At 42.3% G+C, this 23,604-nt stretch overlaps 1 protein-coding gene across 2 annotated transcripts in view; it reads right to left on the bottom strand.

Annotated features, from left to right (window-relative positions):
• The window catches only part of pik3r3b (phosphoinositide-3-kinase, regulatory subunit 3b (gamma)), a 549,621-nt gene that overhangs the window by 409,286 nt on the left and 116,731 nt on the right, over window positions 1-23,604 (bottom strand). The window contains exon 3 of one of the 2 annotated variants that reach the window (XM_078218604.1): window positions 4,161-4,250. The exons of the other annotated variant lie outside the window; for it this stretch is intronic. Coding sequence (XP_078074730.1) covers window positions 4,161-4,250 — 90 coding nt within the window. The remainder of the gene's footprint in view (window positions 1-4,160; window positions 4,251-23,604) is intronic. 2 annotated transcript variants of the gene reach the window in all.

The following is a 23,604-nucleotide window of genomic DNA, read 5'->3' as shown; positions in this document are numbered from 1 at the left end:
TAGAACATTTATCCCAGCACGGTTCAGATGTAGTCCATTCCAATGATACAACCCCCACTTTCTCCTGTACTAATGCGAGTGCCCCACAAACTGAAACACACTTCTTTCACACCAGTCTCTGAGTCATGCATTCATCTCTCTTATGCCATTGTGCATGTGGCTCAGGTAAAAATCCAGAGATTATTACCTGTGAGATTCTGCTTCTTAAATTGGTGCCTCGTTCTTCATACTGACGATGCAGAATCTTTTTCTTTGTCCTGCCTATGTCATTGGTACCTACATGCACCACGATTACTGGATCCTCACCCTCCCACTGCAAGTTCCTCTCCAGCCCTGAGTAAATATCCTGAACCCTGACCCCCGGGAGCCAATAGAGCCTCTGGGCTCATGCCCTTTGCTACAGAGAGGTGTGTCAATTCCACCTTACCATACTGTCCCCCGTTACCACTACATGTCTCGGATCAGCAGTGTTACAGACTTAAAAACAGAAAATGCAGGAGAAACTCAGCAGGTCAGGCAGCATCTGTGGATATAGAAACAGAGTTAACATGTTGACTCCATATGAAGAGTTATATTAGATTTCCAGCACCCGCTGTTTATTAAACAACAGGAACAAAAATGCATCGCGTTCAGCAGGAGTGAAGGGTAGTGAAACTCTTTTTTTTCCTATCCCCAGTCTTCACCCAAAATGGGTTTGGGCTAAAACCTGGACTTGAAGCACAGCAAAGAAACACTCATTACCCTCCTGTTTTTAGTTACCCTGCAACATTTCAACCATTACCTTCCATCTCGGCCACGAACTGGACTCGGGGCTTCTCAGAATTGGCGGGGTGGGGGAACAGGCGTGGACATGTGGTCTAGACTGTCTTGCAGCTGGATACGCACTTCATTCTCGTCATCAGTGCTCCAGATACCAACATAAGCCTCAGACTGTCCTCTGGTCCTGTTTCTCCTGCCCTCACTTCAGCCCGTCATTCATTTCCTCTGGTCCTGCCCCCGCAGGTCTGGCATGGACACTGCTACCTCTCAATATATACTCCTAACATATATCACATAACAACCAATTTAGGGTTAATCAGTCGGGTTTGCGGTTTTGCTCACACATGCCTGCTAGAAGTTACATATATTCACACACAAGGTTCTGTCCTTTGCAGAACAGAAAGTACACATTCACACATTGCAACTTTTTCAAATAAGTAAAAGTTTGGGGGGGAGTCATTCCCTAATTCATTCCCCACGGCAATGCCGTGACCAATAAGAATTGACTGGCCTGGTTTGAATTTCAACAAAAGCTTGGATGTTCACTGTTCACTGGTGCATTCTCCTTGGTAACATCTCTACCAATCAGAGCCCATGTGCCAACTAATTAGCACTCTCTTCTCATGCAGTGTAAGTTGTTGTTCCTTTCCGTTTGGTATTCTTGCATATTTGTCCTGATGAGGGCAAGATGAAAAGCTTCAATGGCATTTTTCATTTTCAGCCACATTCAAATTGGTCAAACACCTTTCTGTGTTGTATTTACTACCTGGTCTCATCATGATTTGGATTGCTGCTCTTAACTTTTCATCGACACCCAGGGTGCCATTGTTGACAAGAATTCTCAGGCAATGAATTCTGTACCAATCGTGGTGCACAGAAAAGACAAGCTAACGGAGCCTAATGCTGTTAACAATAATGGCACAGGAAGGTCATTATAAACTGAACCATCTGCTCTGGATTAGCACCAGAGTAAAGCAGACTCCCTCCTAACCTCTTGCCAATGACAAGTCTGAAGTGAGGGCTGATTTGAGCAAAAGAAGGCGTTTCAGCAGATTACTGACTCTTTTCCCTTCTCACAAAGTGCTGGACTCTTTCTGGTATACTTTGCACACACCCAAATATTGGGAGCCTGTTCAACACGCATCTACGTGCACACTAATAAAAAAAAAGTGTTACTTCAAACCATCTTATTTGGAGTAGACGCATAAATAAGTGATGTGTACTGTGAGAGCCTGAACACTTGCAGCAGAGAACAGAAACAAGGAGAGAAAAGAAAAACAAATACTTTGCGGCGATATCGAACATATTAATGAGACGGGTTGGCACAGACTATGGTACTAAGTGGTGGTAGTATGGGCTTTGAGTTTACTTGATGTCCTGAAATGTAAGTGTCAATTAGTGGAAACACGAACCACCATTTTGCAGTTCAGTAGCCTAGTTTTAAAAATCCTGACAGAAAGCTCATGCTCGATAAAGCCACATTTTAAAAAAAATCTCCATCTCTGGTTAGAACAGACAGGGGATAGTCTCAGCCCCATTTCTTCTCAGCTGGCCCTGCCAGAGAGCATTTTTCTCACACTCAACTGCGTGCTACGCTTTCTAAATATTAATGCCAGAATTCGCTGCCCTGCTGTGCCAAGGACACCCAGTCACTATCAGGTTTAGTGGAAAAAAACAATTTTAACTGGCTTTCAGCAGCAAATTAAAGGGGTCCTAGCACGCGAACATATGCTAACAGGATTCAGCTCGGGGCCTTTCTCTCCTGCCATGGAAAGAAGCCAAAAATGCTGCTCCTTTGAAAAAAAATATTTTCCATCACAAATCTCTTCTGCTGTTGCTTTTGCTGTTCTCAGCACTTTTCCCCCCCCCCCCCCCCTCTAACTTTACAAATGCTCAGCGGGCTGACAGGAGCTAAGCAAGATCATTAAAATCTAAACGTTAGTTTAATTCCAGCTGTTTCCTGAGTATTTTGCATTAGTAAGGATTTTTTTAAAAAAATGTTAATGGATTACATCTAGTCCCATTGTGGTAAAGGCAATTAATTTACGAGCTCGGATTCCATTCAGTCACGCTATGAAGAGTAGGTTCACTCCAAGATACACTGGATTGTTGGAAATAAGATAGTAATTTTAAAAGGTGGGATGCAAAAAAGATTCAGCATCTGGGAAGTATTAAGAGTAAATGTTCCAGTGTTTCAGTTGATTGGAAAGGTGTTTATTAGATTACATTCAAAACACACAACTTATTTAATGTCCACACTGCAGGAATACAGTAGTGTACTGAGGTACGCTGATGGGCAAGCAATTCAGAAGCTGAGAGTTCAATCCCACCACAGCAATTTGTAGTTTAATAAATCCGGTCATTTGTCAGTTTCAACACAGAAACATCACCACAAAAGCTGCTCTAGCCCTCCGAGGATGGTAGCCTGTTACGGGGTGACACGGTGGCACAATGGTTAGCACTGCTGCCTAACAGTACCAAGGACCTGGGTTCGATTCCCGGCTTGGGTCACTGTCTGTGTGGAGTTTGCACATGCTCGCTGTGTCTGTGTGAGTTTCCTCCGGTACTCCGGTTTCCTCCCACAGTCCAAAAATGTGCACGTTAGGTGGATTGGCCATGCTAAATTGCCTCTTAGTGACAGGGGGACTAGCTAGGGTAAATGCATGGGATTGTGGTGATAGGGCCTGGGTGGGATTGTGGTCAGTGCAGACTCGATGAGCCGAATGGCCTCCTTCTGCACTGTAGGATTCTTAGATCATTTGTCTACATACGAATTCAGTCCTCCGTAACATAGTTAACTTTTATTGGCCATTTGAATTCGCAGAGAGCATCACTCATCCTTTTTGCACAGCTGCAATGATCTCTGTTGACCTCAGAAAATGCTTTCTCCCTAACATTTGGGGACTGGCGCCTAAATTTGTAGAACTGTCCAAAAAGTAAGATGATTGTAATAACCCCTACGCAGTCCATTTCCCTTTGGGGACCGTAGAGTGCAAGTTCCCCTGGTGACAGGCAGTTGCCTGCCCAAATGGAACTCATTACCTGAGTCTTTTATAAGGTAGGCCCAGAACTGGGCCTGCTGAACTGTAGTCCCAGGCAGTGATTAGTGTGTATATATCACAGTAGTGGTTTTACTTTGCATTCTGTAATAAAGTATGTTCCTTTCCAGTCAGGCTTCCTGAGTTATTACAATGATCATTTATCAGAGGCCAATTATTGCAGCACAGCATCACAACTCGGAAATATTGCTGCTGAAGTTTCATGGGGTGGTTATTTGGAAGGACATTGATTGTTGTTATGTAGGCAAACACAGAAGAAGCTTGCTGTACAAGCTGCAACACGACGGATGATTAGTCATTACTTATATACTTGGAGCACTAGGTGGTAAGCAGCATTCTTACACTTGCAGGAACTGAATTTGAACCCAGTTTGCTCGAATGTCTCTTTCTCCACTCCTTTAATGCAAGGTCTTTCATCAAGTAGACATGACTCTGTAGAAGATAGAAAATGGCCACGTCATTCTGCCAAGTCACAAAAAAAAATAGTGAATAAGAACTAAAAAAAGGACAAAGTATTTATTTTTGTATCTAATTAATGCTGCACTTGTCCCAAGAACAATCAATGATTAGACTGGTGCCAAAAATGGAAATGCACACCCTCCTCAGCATAGATGCTTCATAAATTAGTTTAGGTTGATTGGCCATGCTAAATTGCCTCTTGGTGTCCCGGAATGCGTAGGTTAGAGGGATTAGCAGAGTAAATATGTGGGGTTGCGAGGATGGGGTCTGGGTGGGATTGTGGTCGGTGCAGACTCGATGGGCCGAATGGCCTCCTTCTGCACTGTAGGATTCTATGAAATGATCACAACAATCCCACTGCTCTATATAAACAGAGAAAAACAGCTTAACAAAGAGAATATCTTTTAAATATTCTCCTGTTGCCAGAGCAAACAGCTTCTACACAGACACAGCAATCTCACAATGCCCTGGTAACAACTAATTAAATGAGTAGTTTTCAGGACTGCACAAGAAAAGCAAGAAAGTTGTTTTTTTGTACATTTCAATCAAGGTAGAGATAGGATTGTGTTGTGGGAATAAGATTCTGCAGACAGAATACTAAGTAGCTCAGATACTGTAAGTAAATATTTATGTGTTGCATTCTTAATTAATCGGAGCGGTGCAGTTTGTTCTTTGTGTGATTCTTTTTATTATTAGTACAGTCTGCTGTTAAGCAAAAGAAGAAACATCAATTAGACACTAAACACTCTCCCACAAATTGGAGATGCAATCAGGAATCTTTGGCCAACTTAAGTACCTGGTTTATAATAAGCTTTTCTGGTAACATTATATCATAGAATCATAGAAGCCCTACAGTGCAGAAAGAGGCCATCTGGCCCATCGAGTCTGCACTGACCACAATCCCACCCAGGCCCTACCCCCATATCCCTACACATTTACCCATTAATCACTCTAACCTACGCATCTCAGGACACTAAGGGGCAATTTTAGCATGGCCAATCAACCTAACCCACACATCTTTGGATTGTGGGAGGAAACCGGAGCACCCGGAGGAAACTCACGCAGACACGAGGAAAACGTGCAAACTCCACACATCCATATAATGGATGTTCCAGCTGGTGGAACTTCAGTGTGGCAACTGGAGGATTTTTGCAGTGACTTCATTGCAGTGTCAGTCTGGGCCCACTTGTGACAATAATAAATAAATTTTAAAAACTAGTAACCAGAAAATGCCCTCGGACTGTCAAAAACCTTTTGTGTGTTAGGTGGATTGGCCATGCTAAATTGCCCCTTAGTGTCAGGGGGATTAGCTAGGGTAAATACATGGGGTTATGGGGATAGGGCCTGGGTGGGATTGTGATCGGTGCAGACTCGATGGGCCAAATGGCCTCCTTCTGCACTGTATGGTTTTATGACACAGAAGACGACTGCTGGCTAAAACTAGTTATACGTTGCACTCAACAGCGTTCGTAATGCTGGGTAAAACTTCTTGCTTGAATAAAAGGTTTCATGAAAACGTGCATCTATATTTCTCTGACACGGTTGCCTTGGTGATTGGGACAGAAATAAATGATTTGCCCATCGACACAGAGATTGATAGTGCTCGGAAATTTGCCCAACACCAATTCCTATTGGTATTACCTGTCCCTTGGAGTATGAACTGGGCGTGGGACGCTGCTTGTGTCTGTGTGTGAAAATGAGAGTGGGAAAGAGAGCAGAGGAGGAGAGAGATGGACAGAAGAGAGGCTGGGGGGAGGAAGGAAAAAAGAGGATTGTGCGCGCTCAGGGTGAGGCAATTAGACTGACCAGAGTGTATGTGAGTGAATGAAACAATGAGGAACAAAAAGGCAAATGTATATGGGCTAGAGCTAGTCTATAATTAATATAAGTGTAGCCAATCTAGGGTTATGATAGATTTTTGCATAATTAACATTTTGAACTTGATAATTGAGCCGTAACTATTTTAGGTTTTTCCCTTCTGTTAATGCAGATCTCGCAACACCATGCTTCATTCTCATTTTGAAGAGTTTGAACAAATGATTCATTTCTGGGTATCATGATGTTACTTTATCATTCAGGAAAGTGCCAGACCTCCACTCAGCAGCTTGCCGTGACGGCAAGATCACCGCAGGAAAATTCTCTCTTCATAAATCAAAAATCTGCAGTTCCCCCCTTGTTCCTCCAGCTCTGAGCACCCAAAGCATGACTGGGCAAACATAGCTGTGACCTCGTTAATGACTGAGTCATAACTCTGCAACATCAAATCAGAACAAAATTTCTACAGTTATAAATTAAAGGTTTGTTTGCTGCATGAAGTTCTTTTCATTAATACTGACTATGTTGGACAATGAGCTATTGTGTCTGCATTTTATATATCATCTGTTTTTACTTTGTAGAGAAGCTGTGCTGATAATAAAATAAAATGCTTTTTAGCACAATAAAAGGACAAGTCGTTTATCATGAAGAACGCACAAACCCTGCCAACTGCCATGATACATCCGTAAAAACTCAGACCGAGCAGTTTCTTTAAGAAGCACACTACACGGTGTTATGAAGAAATGTCTTCCTTCACTCGTTCCTCATCGTGAAGAAATAAGGAACTGAAAATGGACGTAAACCATTTTCACAGAATCATAGAATCCCTACAGTACAGCAGGAGGCCATTCGGCCCATCGAGTCTGTCCTGACTGCAATCCCACTCAGGCCCTATTCCCGTAACCCCACACATTTACCCTCCTAATCCCCCTCACCCTAGGGTCAATTAAGCATGGCCAATCAACCTAACCCGCACATCTTTTGGACTGTGGGAGGGAACCGGAGTACACGGAGGAAGCCCATGTAGACACGTGGAGGAAGTGCAAACTCCACACAGACAGTGACCGAGGCTGGAATTGAACCCAGGTCCCTGGCACTGTGAGGCAGCAGTGCTAACCACTGTGCCACCCTCATGCTGCCTCTCCATCACGGAATCAACAATTTAATGAGCTCTCGTTCTACTTTTCTGTTGGCGAATGGAACAGATTTTGGATCCCAATGCAAATATGAGATATTATATTTTGCACAATCTAGCTGACATCACTAACCTCAGGACAGAAGTTTCCACCACATCAGCGCAAATAATTTCATTTTGATGCCAATCCCAAAGGCTCCTTGCGTGTGAGGTTAGTGATATAATACTAACTGAGGAAGAATAATAGGCATTCTCAAAATCTTCTTGCATTGAGATTTGGGCTTTGTCCAAATTAATTTCACTGAGGAATCGTACAGTTGCCATTGAGACGACACCATGCAATCAAACCTATCCCAAAGACACAATGAAAGTCTTTCAACTGAGTCTATCTATTTATACCTTGCAATTTTACCACTTCTAATCAAGAAATCACCCAAATGCAAGTTATTTAAAAGGACGGTTTTCATTTATAAAACAATGTATGACAATCCTTTGGGGAGTGTGAAGAGTCATTCTTTATTTCCACCATATTTTGTCATGGGTAAGTCATGTAATAATGCATCCCCCACAATGCAATGGCAATGACATGGTTACAAGAGGCTTATATTCAGCAAAATCTACCATACATCACAGACTACAAGACAAAATTATTTTTCTATATATAAAGAAATTAATCCTAATAGAATGGCTTCTAAGATATTATCAAGAAGTACCGTCATTGAAGGGGAAAGGTACAAGTTAACATAAACTGAGTTTACTTGACGAGTCAATTATGCTATTTCTGAAGAAAAATAATATCGGACTCGAAACATTAACTCTGGGTGGAATTTTCTCTTTTTTTTGACAACGTGTCAAGGTGGGAAAGCAGGGTGTGGCCCACCAACCGCACTGCCAGCATTTTCCATCACATTTTTGACACGAAGTATGACACATTTTTGAAAACAATAAAAATAAAAAAGAAACAAATACCCCATGGAAACACCACCGCCTCCCCCAAACAGAATTAGGAAACCAACCCCCCCCCCAACCCCCAGACTTGGGACCCACTCCCTCAGGGAACCCTCACCCCGAACCTCCCTAATGTAAGTGCCTTCCCGACAGTGCCAGGAGACATCTACCCCCCCCACCCCACAAACAGACTTGGGGACCCCCCTCCCCCAGGGAAATCTCCCCCAACCTGAACCTCCCCAACAGAAGCGCACTCCTGGTAGTGCCAGGAGATAATGCTTAGGTCAGTGCCAGGGGCCAGTCCCAAGGTACTGCATGGGCCATAAGACGTAAGAGCAGAATTAGGCCATTCAGTCCATCGAGTCTGCTCCACCATTTCATCATGGCTGATAAGTTCTTCATCCCATTCTCCCCCTTTTCCCCATTACCTTTGATCTGCTTACCAATCGACAACCTATCTATCTCTGTCTTAAATACACTCAATGACCTGGCCTCCACAGCCTTCTGTGGCAATGAATTTCATAGATTCACCACCCTCTAGCTGAAGTAATTCCTCCTCACCACAGTTCTAAAGGGTCATCCCTTTATTCTGAGGCTAATCGCTTGGATCCTAGTCTCTCCTACGAATGGAAACATCTTTCCCACATCCACTCTATCCAGGCCTTCCAGTATTCTGTAAGTTTCAAAGAGATCCCCCCTCATCCTTCTAAACTCCATCGAGTACAGACCCAGAGTCCTCAAACACTCCTCATATGTCAAGCTTTTCATTCCTGTCATCATTCTCGTGGCCCTCCTCTGGGCCCTCTACAAGACCAGCACATCCTTCCTGGGAGTTGACCTGGGAGCATGACCCTCTTCTTTCTGGGAGTTGTACTTACCTGTGCACCCTTGGTAAGAATTGTTCGCCAGTCCCCATAGATCAGGACCTGTTGTAAGCCTGATCGACGTGATGTCACACTGGCAAGGGATGGGGCAGTGGGTGGGGAAAGGACCCTTACGTGGGGGGATTATACAGTAAGGGAGCCCATGAATGATATTGTAATATATGGTAATGGGGTTCCTGACCTTTCATGATGGGAACACTACTGCATGATTGGTGGTGATGGAGGTGGGGCGGGGCGGGTGGTGTGCAGGCAATCCATCAGGAAAACCCTGTCGGCATTAAAGCCATTTTGGGACTCCCTCTCAGTTCTCCGCCCCCACTGCCATTCCCATCTATTGAAGACAGGGGGTGGAAAAATCACCCTGCTCTGTTCCTCTTGACAGATACTGCCAGACCGGCTGAGTTTTTCCAGCACTTTTTCAGTTTTTATTTCAGATTTCCAGCATCCGCAGTATTTGGCTTCCATTGCAGGGCACAAGTTAATGTTTGCTTGACCTTCATTCTTTAGATTAGTAAAGCAAATAGACATATCTAAAACAGACTTAAAATAACAAAGGCCGCAGAATTGGAGTGGGATTTATTCATTTGTGCAAGGATAGGAAGACAATTCCCTGAAGATTCAGAACAGAATAAATTGCTCTGGAACCCGAGTACCCAAGAGGGTGAGGACTGACAATCCATGCAGCAAGATGATAAACATTCCTTCAGGCTCCTTTCCTAGAAGCCATAAACTATTCACTGCAGCCTTCACTGCAGATCACCCTCCGCGCTAGCCAACTAGACATAGTTGTTTAGGCACCTAAACTATTACTCAATGGAAGCTATAATTAGTTTCTTCTCTGCTGGTTGTTGCAGCCAATCAGATTCACGAGTGCGCTGGGTGGGGAGGCCGAGTCTGCCAAGTGCTAAAAAAAACGTGCTTTGCATTTCAAAATCCACTTAGTGGTCAAAAAAAAATCATCTTATCTAGAACATGCAGCAATTTATTTTCTGAAACCTTTTACAGAGCTACTTAACGAAATCAGATTTATTTCTGTCTGTTAAATGCAACTACACTGCTCCGAAAATAAGTAACACAATGGTTTAGTCCTCCATCCAATGTCATTTTAAAATCTCTCTTTCTCTATTACTCGGCGCAGTTTTGTTTGATCATCTAAAGTGCCATGTTGTTTTTGTCCAGCCAAGAATGAAAGATAAATGATCTCACTGAGGGTCTTACTGCTCTTGTGTGACTGTTCCTTTCAGGACTTCAATCGGTTATCAGTTACATTACGCGCATAGTTCAGTAATTATGGAATCACGGTTCTTCCCAATGAAAAGATGCTACAACAATCCAGGTGTTCCAGATTTAGCCTTATATGAAGAAGGGATGATAGTCATCAAATTAAAGCAAAAGATCCTTGGGTTACAAGATGATTGCAGGTCAGAAAGGTTCTTCAATCTGCATTAACTTATTCTTCCAAAGCCCCACAATCAGAGGTCAAATTAATGACAGAAAGGGAAATAAAGAAATGGGAAGAAAGACAGCAGATTACAGAGAGAGAGAAGGAAACTGAAAGGAAAAACAAGATGTGCAGGTTAGGTTGATTGCTAAATTGCCCTTTAGAGTCAGGGGGATTAGCAGGGTAAATACGTGGGGTTACGGGGATAGGGCCTGGGTGGGATTATTGTTGGCGCAGGCTCGATGGGCCAACTGGCTTCCTTCTGCACTGTAGAGATTCTATGAGGACAACACTATGAAAATACAAGGGAAATAAATAAAGAGCCGTGCTTGGGAATTATGCATTGATTCCTGAGACGTTGAGTGATCGGTAGGGTAGGTGTGGGAAATATTCATAAACATGAAAGTGTTGGACTGGCAAGATCACCATCATTAGGAACAGTGGAACTGTTTTCATAGAAACACAGGAAACGCCAAACAACAAAGACCAAGATCTATCTCACTCTGCATAGTGATCCTGATAGTTGAATGATGCCACTAATAGCAGTGACTGGCAAGGATGGCACAGAAATACTGTCAAGAAAGGGTAAAGGAAAAGATTTTTTAAAAGTCTCTCGGGACAATTCACTACCTGCGACACTGAGCCTTCATTATTTGTTCCACTTCTTAGCCTGCGGTGTTGAATGGCATCATGCCCTTATGACACAAGTTTCTAACCCTAAATGGCAGACATGAGTCTAATTTATATTAATGGTGCCCATCCAGCAGTTTCATGATGTTCGATTTATTTCAATGGGGAAGCACGTGGTGAGTGGCAATTCTTTCAGTTTTGTCAATGGTAATAGCAGAGCAGCACAAATGAATGGAATGGAAAAGCTGGGCAGCTTCTACAATGGGCGTCTGATCTGGAATGCAAGTTTTAAGCATAGGCAGCAAGTTAACAATCAACTCTAATCCTTTCCACTAACTGCCAATGCTTTATTCCCCTTGTGGAGTGAAAGCAACATTTTCAAAGTCAGATAGTAAATAATATTTCATAGATATCCTTAATGTGCAATTCTACTGTAAAAATAAAGTGTTTAAAATGATTGGGTGGTGATTTGTCTGTGCAGCGCATTAAAGTCCGAGAGAAATCTGGCTTATACGGGTCTACATTTTACTAAATACAAATAATCAGTGATAGTTCTCCCAAACTTTGTACTGGATCGACAGAAATTGCGTAAATCATAGCTTTTAGCCATTTCCTTCCATACTCCAGGGGTTTGGCCAATCTCTCACTAAAGTTAAGGCAGTAACGCAAAATTCCAGGCTGCTCTAATCATATCTGTTGGGAAACAGATTACTCGATAAAAATGTAAGCAACTTTTGAAAATGCAGGCATAATTGCAAAATGGGCTTTTCCTTAATCCAAATTCACTGGTCTCTTAAATAGTCGCTTGGTTGTGCAGAAATTGAATATCGTTGAAAAAAAGGCAAGTGCTATCAAAGCTTCTCATTTGGCACTCTTCAGGAAAACTCGCAAGAAATTACCAACTGTCATGGGAGAACAGCCATCTATACTGCACTCTCTCCTCATGCAGTGTAAATTGTTGTTTCCCCGTCACAGTTGGTAAATTCTTGCAATCTATCCTGCTGAGTGCAAGATAGAAAGCTTTGATAGTATGTGTCTTTTTTCAGCAATATTTAGTAGCCTTCAGCAGATAGAAGGAACATAGGTGCTGTAGTGGCGATGCTATTGAACTAGCAACTAACAGCTAGAGAATTCATAGAGTGAGAAGGTCAGATGAAGTAGGAATGATGGAGGCTCGTGGGGACCATAAATTAGTTGGGCTGAATGGTCTCTTTCTGTGCAGTAAATTCTATGTAATATCCCAAAATGGCAAGTTATTAGATTGGATTCAATAAAATAAGTGAATTATGAAACAGCGCTAGTAAAATAAAATTAGAAATTGACTGTTACACGTTCGAGGAAGGAAGCTGCAGTCCTTACCTGGTCTGGCACATATGTGACTATTGTCCATTAACGGTTAATGTTAAATTTTATATAATCGCTAAGAAGAAAGTGTATTACCACATTCTGAGAAGAACCAGGGATGAACAGTAAATGTGGCCTTGCCATCAACATCCCTATCTCAGGAGTAGTTTTTTAACAGGTCATCAAGCTATAAAGCAAGAGTAGATTGAGTTTCTGCTTTGGGTGCAGTCAGCTATCTAGGTGCAGAATGCAGTCAGAATTGGGTTCATTTTGCAGAGTTTTTTGCCCCTACAAGATTCAAGCTTATTTACATGATTGGTCATTAAATCTGCCATGAAGCAGTCAACTGGGCAATGTTTCAGAATGCAATTAGAAAAAAATACATTTTGGCTTGTGAAATATTTCTCGATCTATACAAGTCATAACATGGGGCAATTTGATGAATACAGGTGAAATGGGCTCGACCACAAGCAATAAGCATCTTTAATCACAGCACCACCTGCACATAACTCAATTCTAAATAATGGAAAGTGGCTTTAAACCACTATAAAAGGATTGTTTGCTAGTTATACAGGTGTAGTCAGTTACTTGCAAGCCTAAATTAAATTATATTCACAAGCTTTTAAAATGTGCTTATTAGTGCACCCAAAAGACCCACCGAATTTTAAGAGCCTTTTGATTTGATTTATTATTATCACATGTATTAACATACAGTGAAAAGTATTGTTTTTTGCGTGCTATACAGATAAAACATACCGTTCATAGAGAAGGAAACGAGAGAGTTATAGTTAGGGTGTAGAGAACAGTTATAGCTAGGGTGTAGAGAACGAACAACTTAATGCAAGGTAAGTCCATTCAAAAGTCCGACAGCAGCAGGGAAGAAGCTGTTCTTGAGTCAGTTGGTACGTGACCTCAGACTTTTGTATCTTTTTCCCAAAGGAAGAAGGTGGAAGAGAGAATGTCCGGGGTGTGTGGGGTCCTTAGTTATGCTGGCTGCTTTGCCGAGGCAGTGGGAAGTGTAGACAGAGTCAATGGATGGGAGGCTGGTTTGTGTGATGGATTGGGCTACATTCACGACTAAGCCTACTCGAAGGCTTACAATTTGTGCACAACTACTGTTAACTTGCAATGATGGGGTGTAGGCATTGTGGGTGGGGATATAGGCTTTGTGGGTGGGGGTGTAAGGTTTGTGGGTGGGGGCGAAAGGTTTGTGGTGGGGGCGTAAAGTTTGTGGGTGGGGGCAGTTTCTAGCACAATCTTTTTCAATTTGCACAAAAAATTGCAGAAACTTGCATTGGACATCACTTACACTTGAAATTCCACAATCTTTTGCCCCAGTTTGCAGTGGCATTGCACTGAAAGAACAGCTAAAAAATACCCCAGGCCATTATATTAATTGGATTTAGGTTACATGTATTGATTAGGTTAATGATAATTATAACAGGTAGATTTTCCTGGTGAATGATCAGCTATTCGTTACATTAGCTCTTACCAAAACTTTCTTTGGGACTTTGCTTGGAAACTTGTTGTAATTAGTAACTGTGCCATTGAAACATGGTTTGGGTGCTGTGTGAACTGGGCCATTTACTTTGTCTCTCCTAAACTAATCAGATTGAGAAGCTTCAATAAGCAGCACAAGATATAAACCAGGATGCTTAAGTTAGAATAGCGAAATCAAAGTCAGATATTGAAAGAAAGAGTTTGTTGTTTCGCTTCCTGCACAAGACAGACTTGCATCTGTTTCCATAGCTAGCTTTTTCCTGGAACAGGTAGCTAGCTGTCACCAGAGGGGCACCACTCCGCATCAAGCATGGCTGACCTCCCACTCTTACCGCCTGCCACTGGCATGTCAGAAGGATTTTGTAGGTTGGTACTCAAACTGTTTGGCCATGTTACGAATATACCTTCTTTGGCCATCAGGTCTTGAGGTGGGACACAAACCCAGAGCTTCTGGGTGGGATTTTCTGGCCGCATGCACTCCAAGATGGGAAATGCCCACCCAAAGTCAACAGACATTTAAATAGTCCGCCAAACCTTCTGTCCTGCCTGCTACAATTCCCACAGTGGGCAGGATGGGAAAATATTGCCATCTGTCTCAGAGGCAGGGATGGTATCCACAGCACCACAAGAATCCCCTACCCAAAATAAAGAGTGGGGAAGTAATATTGGATTAAGAAAACAAATAAAAAGTTAAAAAAATAATAATTTAAACATTAAGCAATGTGTCTCTAGAATTGTGAGATAATTTACAGTGCCTGAGAAGTTGTTTGGCGGTAGTCAAAACTTAGCACGCAGTAGTCAAAACTTACACTTGATTAGAAAAACCCTAACTTCATCTGTCAACTTTAGTGCATATTTATCATGCAAGAAAATCAATTCATATGTTTCAAGACCAAGTCTTTTGGCTAACCTTTACCTCCACTTTTAACAGTGCATGAACAGTCACTGGAAGTTACTGTCCAATTTAAACTTTAATAACTTTGTGGTAGAAATAACAGTGAGGATGGAAGTGCTCAAAGTCTGACCCACTTCAGCTTAGCTTCTATGGCTCAACTATCTTAAAATGTTAAAGCACCATTCAGCTCCTGTATTTTGTTGCTCCACTTATAAATGCAAACATGTCTCAGCAGAATTTTAATTCTTACCAATCCATCAAGTTTTGCTACTTTAGCCTCCCCTAAATAATAAGTTTGATCAGTATTTGCATATTCGTCATATTACCTCTCTCATGCCTGAAAATGGCATAAGAAAATGTTTGTTGGCTGATAAAAAATAAATTGTCTATGCAAAGGTAGCATAGTGGTAATATCTCTAGACCAGTACTTCTGGCGACAGGAGTTCAAATACTACCATGGAGTTTAATTTCAATTAGTACATCTGGAATTGTAAAGCTTGTCACACTAATAACTTACTTGGACCACTAATATCTCTTAGAGAAGGAAATCTATCACCCTTACTTGGTTTGGTCTACATGTAACTCCAAACTCACAATAATGTGATTGATTCTTAACTAATTGCCCTTAACTAATTGCCCTTCTGAAAAGGGCAATTAGGGATGGAGAACAAACGCCAGTGATGTCCACATCCCATGAAAAAAAAAGAAAATCTAAAGTATGTTAAGCATACGTCTTCTTTGTGCCATAATGGATGTAAATTAATGTGTAATGCTGCTACTCTATGGCACCAATTTTCATATTTATAAAGTAACAAATCACATCTAATGCAGTAGGAAACTCACCAATCGGCATATAGAAGCCAAAACAGAAAACCACCAATTATGAAGCCATAAAATTACAAATCAATAGTGGGTAATGTCTTCAAATACAAACTGAACCAATTAAATTGCTTTCAAGATTTTGAGAAGATGATTTGAACCATAATTTACAGTATTCCTGCTACTAAAAAAATTACAGGCTACATTTATAGATCAAGGAATTCCTTAAAATGACCCCATTCTAGCTAAATTGCTCATTTATAGATCCAATCTGAAAGAAATTCTCAGAGAATCCTCCTTTTGAGTTGCAAGCCTGAGGCTCAATCTGCAGTACATGGGTGGAACATTAATTATTGAGGTAAACTTTTCTTTTCTAAAGGCCTGGACCATCCAGAATGGTTACAGTCCATTTTTATTCACAGCGTGCCTCAATCCTTTCCAATTCAGTGAAAAGCCTGAAAACTGATCATTTTTTCAGTATGAAATTTTGGACTTGAAATGCTAACTCTGTTTTTCTTTCTTCACAGATGCTGCCAGACCTGCTGAGTGTTTCCCAGCATTTTCTGTTTATACTTCAGATTTCTAGCGTCCATAGTATTTTGCTTTTATAAAAGTTGGTAAGATACCTTTGCCACAATCCCAATTGCAAGGGAGAACTTAAATAGTGGGACATGGTGGCACAGTGGTTAGCACTGCTGCCTCACAGTGCCAGGGACCTGGGTTCAATTCCGAACTTGGGACACTATCTATGCGGAGTCTGCACGTTCTCCTTGTGTCTGCATGGGTTTTCTCCATGTGCTCTGGCTTCCTCCCACAGTCCAAAAGATGTGCTGGTTGGGTGCATTGGCCATGCTAAATTCTCACTCAGTGTATCCGAACGGGCACTTGGGTGTGGTGTCTAGGAGATTTTCACAGCAACTTCATTGCAGTGTTAATGTAAGCCTGCTTGTGACACGAATAAATAAACTTTTTTTAAAAATCATCCAGTTCCCAAACTAGTCACCTTTATGCCATTCCAAAGTGAGTTGGAATTACAATTACAGTTTGTGCAGTGTTAAAATATGTACAGCTTTTTACTGTGCGTTAGATATTGCATCAAAATACATATAATTCAGAATCTTTACAACAGGGAGAAGCTATTTGATTGATTGCTCAATCTGGATCCAAGCATTGGCCTGGGAGCTGATTCACTCTGCCACCCACTTCCTGAGGGATTAACATTTCTGTCATCACATGGTATCCTATTCTGACATGAAATCCTGTAAAGCACACTTAAAAGAGCAGAAGACCCATCATGGCACAAGAAGACTTATTAATACCCTTTAGAATTTCGTGAAGTATTTATGTACATCTTCATTTAAGTTAATGCCTGACACTGATAAGATATTTCTCAAGCGTTGAGTACACTTTTAGACATTTCTAAAGCAATAGACATAGTACATTGGGATCTTACTCAAAACTACACGATCATAGGGCAATAGGAATAGTTGTCAATTTGTGAAGCTGCTGCCCAGAGCAAGGAAATATAAGCTATATAGTTCCCTTTCTTCGTGGTTTAGAATCTCCATCTATTCAGGAATCCTCCCACACTCTTTCCAAAAGACAAAGCAGCATGGACAGAAATCAATCCAAATCATCCATGTAGCTTCTCCCCCTAAACACTAACAGGTCAAATCACAATAATGGGCTGTCCTCCTGCTGCCCTGGAAGCAGTTTAATAATGGCACAGTGGCACAGTGGTTAGCATTGCTGCCTCGCAGTGCCAGGGACCCAGGTTCGATTCCCGACTTGGATCACTGTCTGTGTGGAGTTTGCACATTGTCCCCGTGTCCGCGTGGGTTTCCTCCGGGTACTCCGGTTTCCTCTCACAGTCCAAAGATGTGCGGGTTAGGTAAATTGGCCATGCTAAATTGCCCCTTAGTGTCAGCAGGAATAACTAGGATAAATGCATGGGGTTATGAGGATAGGGCCTGGGTGGGACTGTGGTCGGTACAGACTCGATGGGCCGAATGGCCTCCTTTTGCACTGTAGGATTCTATGATTTTATCTCCAGCGTCATCATTCAAACCCAATTCGACTTCAACAATTTGGTACAAAACAGACAGCTGTAAATAGCACAATTCAAATGAAGATGTACAACGCTGTCCTCTGCCTGGATACGTTGGTCTGGAAACAGTGGATGTTAAATTGGATAACCCCTGAAAACAGACACCGGGCTCGAGTTTAAAGGGCAGGTACACATGATTACATTGCTTAAATACAACATTCACTCTTTCAATTTCCTCTCCCTGAAATTGCAGAGATTTTTCCTGGTCAGATTGTCATATTTTATACTTGCTCCATTTCCTCAGGTAATCTGCAGCGTGATCATGCATACAATCCCTACAATGCAGAAGGAGGCCATTCGGCCCATCAAGTCTGCACCGACCATAATCCCACCCAGGCCTTATTCCCGCAACCCTACATATTTACCCTGCTAATTCCCCAGACACTAGGGTCAATTTTAGCGTGATCAATCAACCTAACCCGCACATCTTTGGACTGTGGGAGGAAACCCACACAGACACACAGTGATGTTACATTGCTATCCCAAGCAGCAAGGCACTTAGTGGAAAGAGTCAAGAGCTTTAAGTTTTTAGGTGTCCAGATCACCAACAACCTGTCCTGGTCCCCCCATACCAACACTATAGTTAAGAAAGCCCACCAACGCCTCTACTTTCTCATAAGACAAAGGAAATTTGGCATGTCAGCTACGACTCTCACCAACTTTTACAGATGCACCATAAAAAGCATTCTTTCTGGCTGTATCACAGCTTGGTATGGCTCCTGCTCTGCCCAAGACCGCAAGAAACTACAAAAGGTCATGAATGTAGCCCAATCCATCACACAAACCAGCCTCCCATCCATTGACTCTGTCTACACTTCCCGCTGCCTCGGCAAAGCAACCAGCATAATTAAGGACCCGACGCACCCCCAGTATTCTCTCTTCCACCTTCTTCCGTCGGGAAAAAGATACAAAAGTCTGAGGTCACGTACCAACCGTCTCAAGAGCAGCTTCTTCCCTGCTGCTGTCAGACTTTTGAATGGACCGACCTCGCATTAAGTTGATCTTTCTCTACATCCTAGCTATGACTGTAACACTACATTCTGCACTCTCTCCTTTCCTTCTCTATGTATGGTATGCTCTGTATAGTGTGCAAGAAACAATGTATGCTAATACATGTGACAATAATAAATCAAATCAAAATGGAGAGAGACCTTACAATGGTGCAAGATAATAGTCAAGAGTCCTGACTGACGTAAAAGTGTAAATAGAAGTTATTGCTTCAATAGATTACACAGTGAAGTAAAGACCACAGAACAGCCTCGGAACAGAACTATGACCCTCATGATCTTGAACATTTGGTGACTGCCAGTACACTTAAGACTAAACTAAGAGAGGCAAAACAAAGTGAATTCGATCATTGGAGAGAATTTGGAGTTTATTTCACGGTTTGGGAAAAGAAGCAACCAGTTTTTGCTATACAGATGGATTTGTATTTAAAAGGTCCTTACATATGAGACTTGTAAATGAATGGAAGGTTGGTTGCTAGGGGTTTTGAAAAGCGACTAGGTGAGACAGATGTTAGGGTGGATTGTCTGGAAAAGTAAATCGGAATTTTTTTTTCCACCTACATGAAGAGTGCGGATCAATTGCTTTGCTTCTGCAGGGTGATACTTTGCAGACAGAAATGTTTCTAACAATGTCTAAAGGTGCAGTAGGTGCAGAAGGAAAATTATGGAAACTAAACAAATGCATCCAAGGACTAAATGATGCCTCCAGGGTGTGGTATTTATCAGTGAGATCTGTTTTGCCAAAAACAATTAAAAGCAGATCCCGCAATATTGGGTGGAATTCTCCCATCCAGGGCTAAATGTCATGAGGCGACAGAGAGGGGGAGTATTTCCCATTGTGGAGGCCGACGGGAAACTACACCATAGCTTCCACTCCCAGCATAATTAATTATGCATCTGGGGGTTTGGCGCCATCTTTCATGGCAGGGCGAGCTTGATGGCATATTGTGCCAGCATCATATCTAATGCCATATTTAAAAGGCACCCGTCATCACTGACCCATCATTGCAGAAAGAAGATGGGCTTTCAGAAACACACTTGAGGCTGGAGGATGAACCTCCATGAAGCTACTCGATCAACCTGATAGATGCTCGCCCTACTGCTGTGATGTTCCAGCATCACTTGGTGACCTCCATCCCAAACTCTGGAGGCAGCCTCAGATCTTCTTCAGGTTAAGGCCACCTTGTTCCAGGCATGTCCTAGACTGGTGTGATTTCTCACTGGTGTTGCGGAGAATTGGGCACGGGGGGTAACAGGGGGCTGGAGAAGATTCCAGTCAGGCTATCATCTGCATCCATTAGCAGGATGCGAATCGGTTTCACGCCAGCCTCTTGCGGGATTCCGGAAGATTTCGCTGTAATTGCACGCTGGCATGGCACTGATTTTTGGGCCTCCAGCCTAATTCCACAACTCCCCTCCCCCCCGTCATTTGACCCCCACCTGTGGGCGTGTGGGAAAATTCTGCCCATTTTCTTGATATCATGAAGGAAAATGTGTCAGGCCTCTTCCTGATGCATGTTGATGATTTCTTACAGGGTGGCACTGTGGAATTTGAGTAACATGCTATAAGATTGACATCAAATTTAAAATTGGGAGTCAGGTTTGTGAGGCTTTTAAATATATTGGTTTGGATATTAAACAGAGTAGGTGTGGAATAATTTTGTATCAATAATCCTATTTGAAGAGTTTTATTCCTATCCTGGTTAACCATATTAGGTCATCCTTGAAAGATTATGAGCGAGATTCTCCGATCTCATCCATTCCCGTCCCATTGCCAGTGAGAGTGGATGCTCAGCCAAGAGAATGTCAGCCGCGGACAAGTCGGAGGTTTGTGGTATATACATCTAAAGGAGATACACAGCAATTGTGTAGTTAGTTGAACTAACTAGACCAGATTTAGTTTTGATGTCTTGGGGTTAAGTTTTACAAGGAAACACCCTAAAGTAGAGAATGTTGCAAAGGAAATTAAAACATTAAAAGAAATGGATCTGGAGGGCTTGCGGAACCAGGGTTCGGCACAGCGACACAGTGGTGAGCACTGTGGCTTCACAGCGCTCGGGATCCAGGTTTGATTCCCAGCTTGGGACACCGTCTGTGTGGAGTCTGCATGGGTTTCCTCCGGGTGCTCCGGTTCCCCCCACAGTCCAAAAGACGTGCTGGTTAAGTGCATTGGCCATGCTAAATTCTCCCTCAGAGTATCCGAACAGGCACCAGAGTGTGGCGACTAGGGGATTTTCACTGTAACTTCATTGCTGTGTTAGTGTAAGCCCACTTGTGACACTAATAAATAAACAAACTTTAAACTTTAAATGTACCGCAGCCTGTCAGTAACCCATTTCAGATGCAAGCATTTCCTGTGGCCTGCAAGGAGTGGAAGCAGATGTTAGTGCATCTCCAGAGAGCGGCAATATGCCTACACATGAGGAAGCTTCAGACATGGACCTGGCATGACTTACTTCCACAAGAGAAAGACCACTGTAGTAGTTTCCCTGTAATTGCAGAACTCTGAGGCTTCGGGGAACTAAACAATTTTCAACTTATTATTTTATTTAAAACAGTATTTAAAGCAGTTCCAATCCACACAACTCCCCTCCTTCCTCGCTGCCTCTATGAAGGATGGCAATTGTTATTCTTCCATGGGATGAGATGGTTGCTGGCAAGGCAAACATTTGTTGCTCATCTCTAATTGTCCTTGAACTAGGTGGCATGCTAGGCCATTTAAGAGGGCACTAAACAGTCAACCGCATCACTGTGAGTCTGGAATCACTTATAGGCCAGACCAGGTAAGGATGGCAGATTTCCTTCCCTAAAGGACATTAGCGAACCAGAGGGGTTTTTACAACAATTGATGATTTTTGATGGTCACTGCTACTGAGACTAGCTTTATATTCCAAATGTATTAATTGAATTCAAATTCCTTCAGCTGGCATGCTTGGATGTGAACTTGTGTCCGGAGGGCCTTAGCCTGGGCCTCTGGATTCCTATTGCAGTAACATTACCATGACCCTACTGTCTCCACTCCAATTAAATAACTATTTAGTAAATCAAGAAACGACTACAAAAAATATAATAATTCCCAAAAAAGTAAACATAAGATTTCAGCCGTGTTGTGTCGAATGCATTTGAAATTATCTCGACCTAAAGGAAATCCAAATTCTTTGAGTACAAGGCTGTGCTTTTTCAAAATTTTAAAACAATGCTAAACCCTGGGGACATTGGCATTCCCTTGCCTTCTGCTCTCTGTTTACAACACTACCCATATGCTTCTAGCCTTGAGTTTCAAATAGATGATGATGTCCTTGAAAGAATTCCAAATATTATTAATCTGTTAACGTTTAGTTTACTTATTAGTTTCACAAGTAGGCTTACATTAACACTGCGATGAAGTTACTGTGAAAATCCCCTAGCCGTCACACTCTGACACCTGTTCAGGTACACTGAGGGAGAATTCAGCACGGCCAATGCACCTAATCAGCATGTCTTTCGGACTGTGGGAGGAAACCGGAGCACCCGGAGGAAACCCGCGCAGACATGAGGAGAACGTGCAGACTCCGCACAGTGACCCAAGCTGGGAATCGAACCTGGGTCCCTGGCGCTGTGAGACAGCAGTGCTAAGCAGTGCCGTCCCAGGGATGATGGGATAACACATTTACATTCATCGGAAGAAATCTTATTTATCCTAAAAGGAAAATCAGTAGCTTCTTTAGATTAAACCCTGGAAAGAGTCATAACAAATACAGAAGATTTTTTTTTGTTAATATTGTACTGATTTAAAGATAAGCTAACTTTTTGCAGACTTCATGATCTGAAAATTCCTGTTGTAACACCATGGGAATAGTTGTCATAAATTCCGTCACACGCTTCACACTGGAACAGACGTCACACCTGCACTTTCGATTCTCAACTCTCAGCGAGATCTTATAAATCATGTACCTGTGATGAGATACTGTAAACGCACTGTTGAAGTTGTGAATAATGCATGGGATGTTACATTATAAGGTGGCTATATAGCAATATATTTATCTTTGTTTTCTACATCATGTAAAGATTAATATGTACTCAATCATTTTAAACAAGTGGGACAAATAGATATCTCAGAGGTCAAAAAAGACACTCAGACAATGGAAAAAGAGATAAGGGGATATGGGAAACAGGTAAGGAGATGGATTTGAGACCAGGGAGAGATCAGCCATGATCTGATTGAATGGCGGAGCAGGCTCAAAGGGTTGAACTTCTGCTCCAAATTCCGATGTTACTATGATGGACAGGGAGAGGGAGAGAGAGACAGAGAGATGAGAAATATCATTACACGCATGGTTGCACAGCAATATCTTTTACTTCAATATTTATGTTGTGGAAATATTAATATGTGACAAAGTACTTGTTAATTGGGATAATCCTTAGGCACAGTGGATAATTAAGCAATATGTTGACATTTTGCACAATACATGCATTTTTTAAGAGAATCATAGAATCCCTACAGTGCAGAAGGAGGCCATTCAGCCCATCGAGTCCGCACCAACCACAACCTCACCCAGGCCCTATCCCTGCTTAGTTACCCTGCTAATCCCTCTAACCTATCACACCCCAGGACACTAAGGGTTAATTTAGCATATCCAATCAACCTAACCTGCACATTTTTGGAGTGTGGGAGGAAACCGGAGCACCCGGAGGAAACCCACGCAGACACGGGGAGAACGTGGAAACTCCACACGGACAGTGACTCGAACCGGGAATCAAACCCGGATCTCTGGTGCTGTGAGGCAGCAGTGCTAACCACTGTGTCACCGTGTCGATAAATA

Source organism: Mustelus asterias, chromosome 8 (assembly GCF_964213995.1).
Source record: "Mustelus asterias chromosome 8, sMusAst1.hap1.1, whole genome shotgun sequence".
NCBI lineage: Eukaryota > Metazoa > Chordata > Chondrichthyes > Carcharhiniformes > Triakidae > Mustelus > Mustelus asterias.
This window is presented reverse-complemented; position numbering and strand designations above follow the sequence as displayed.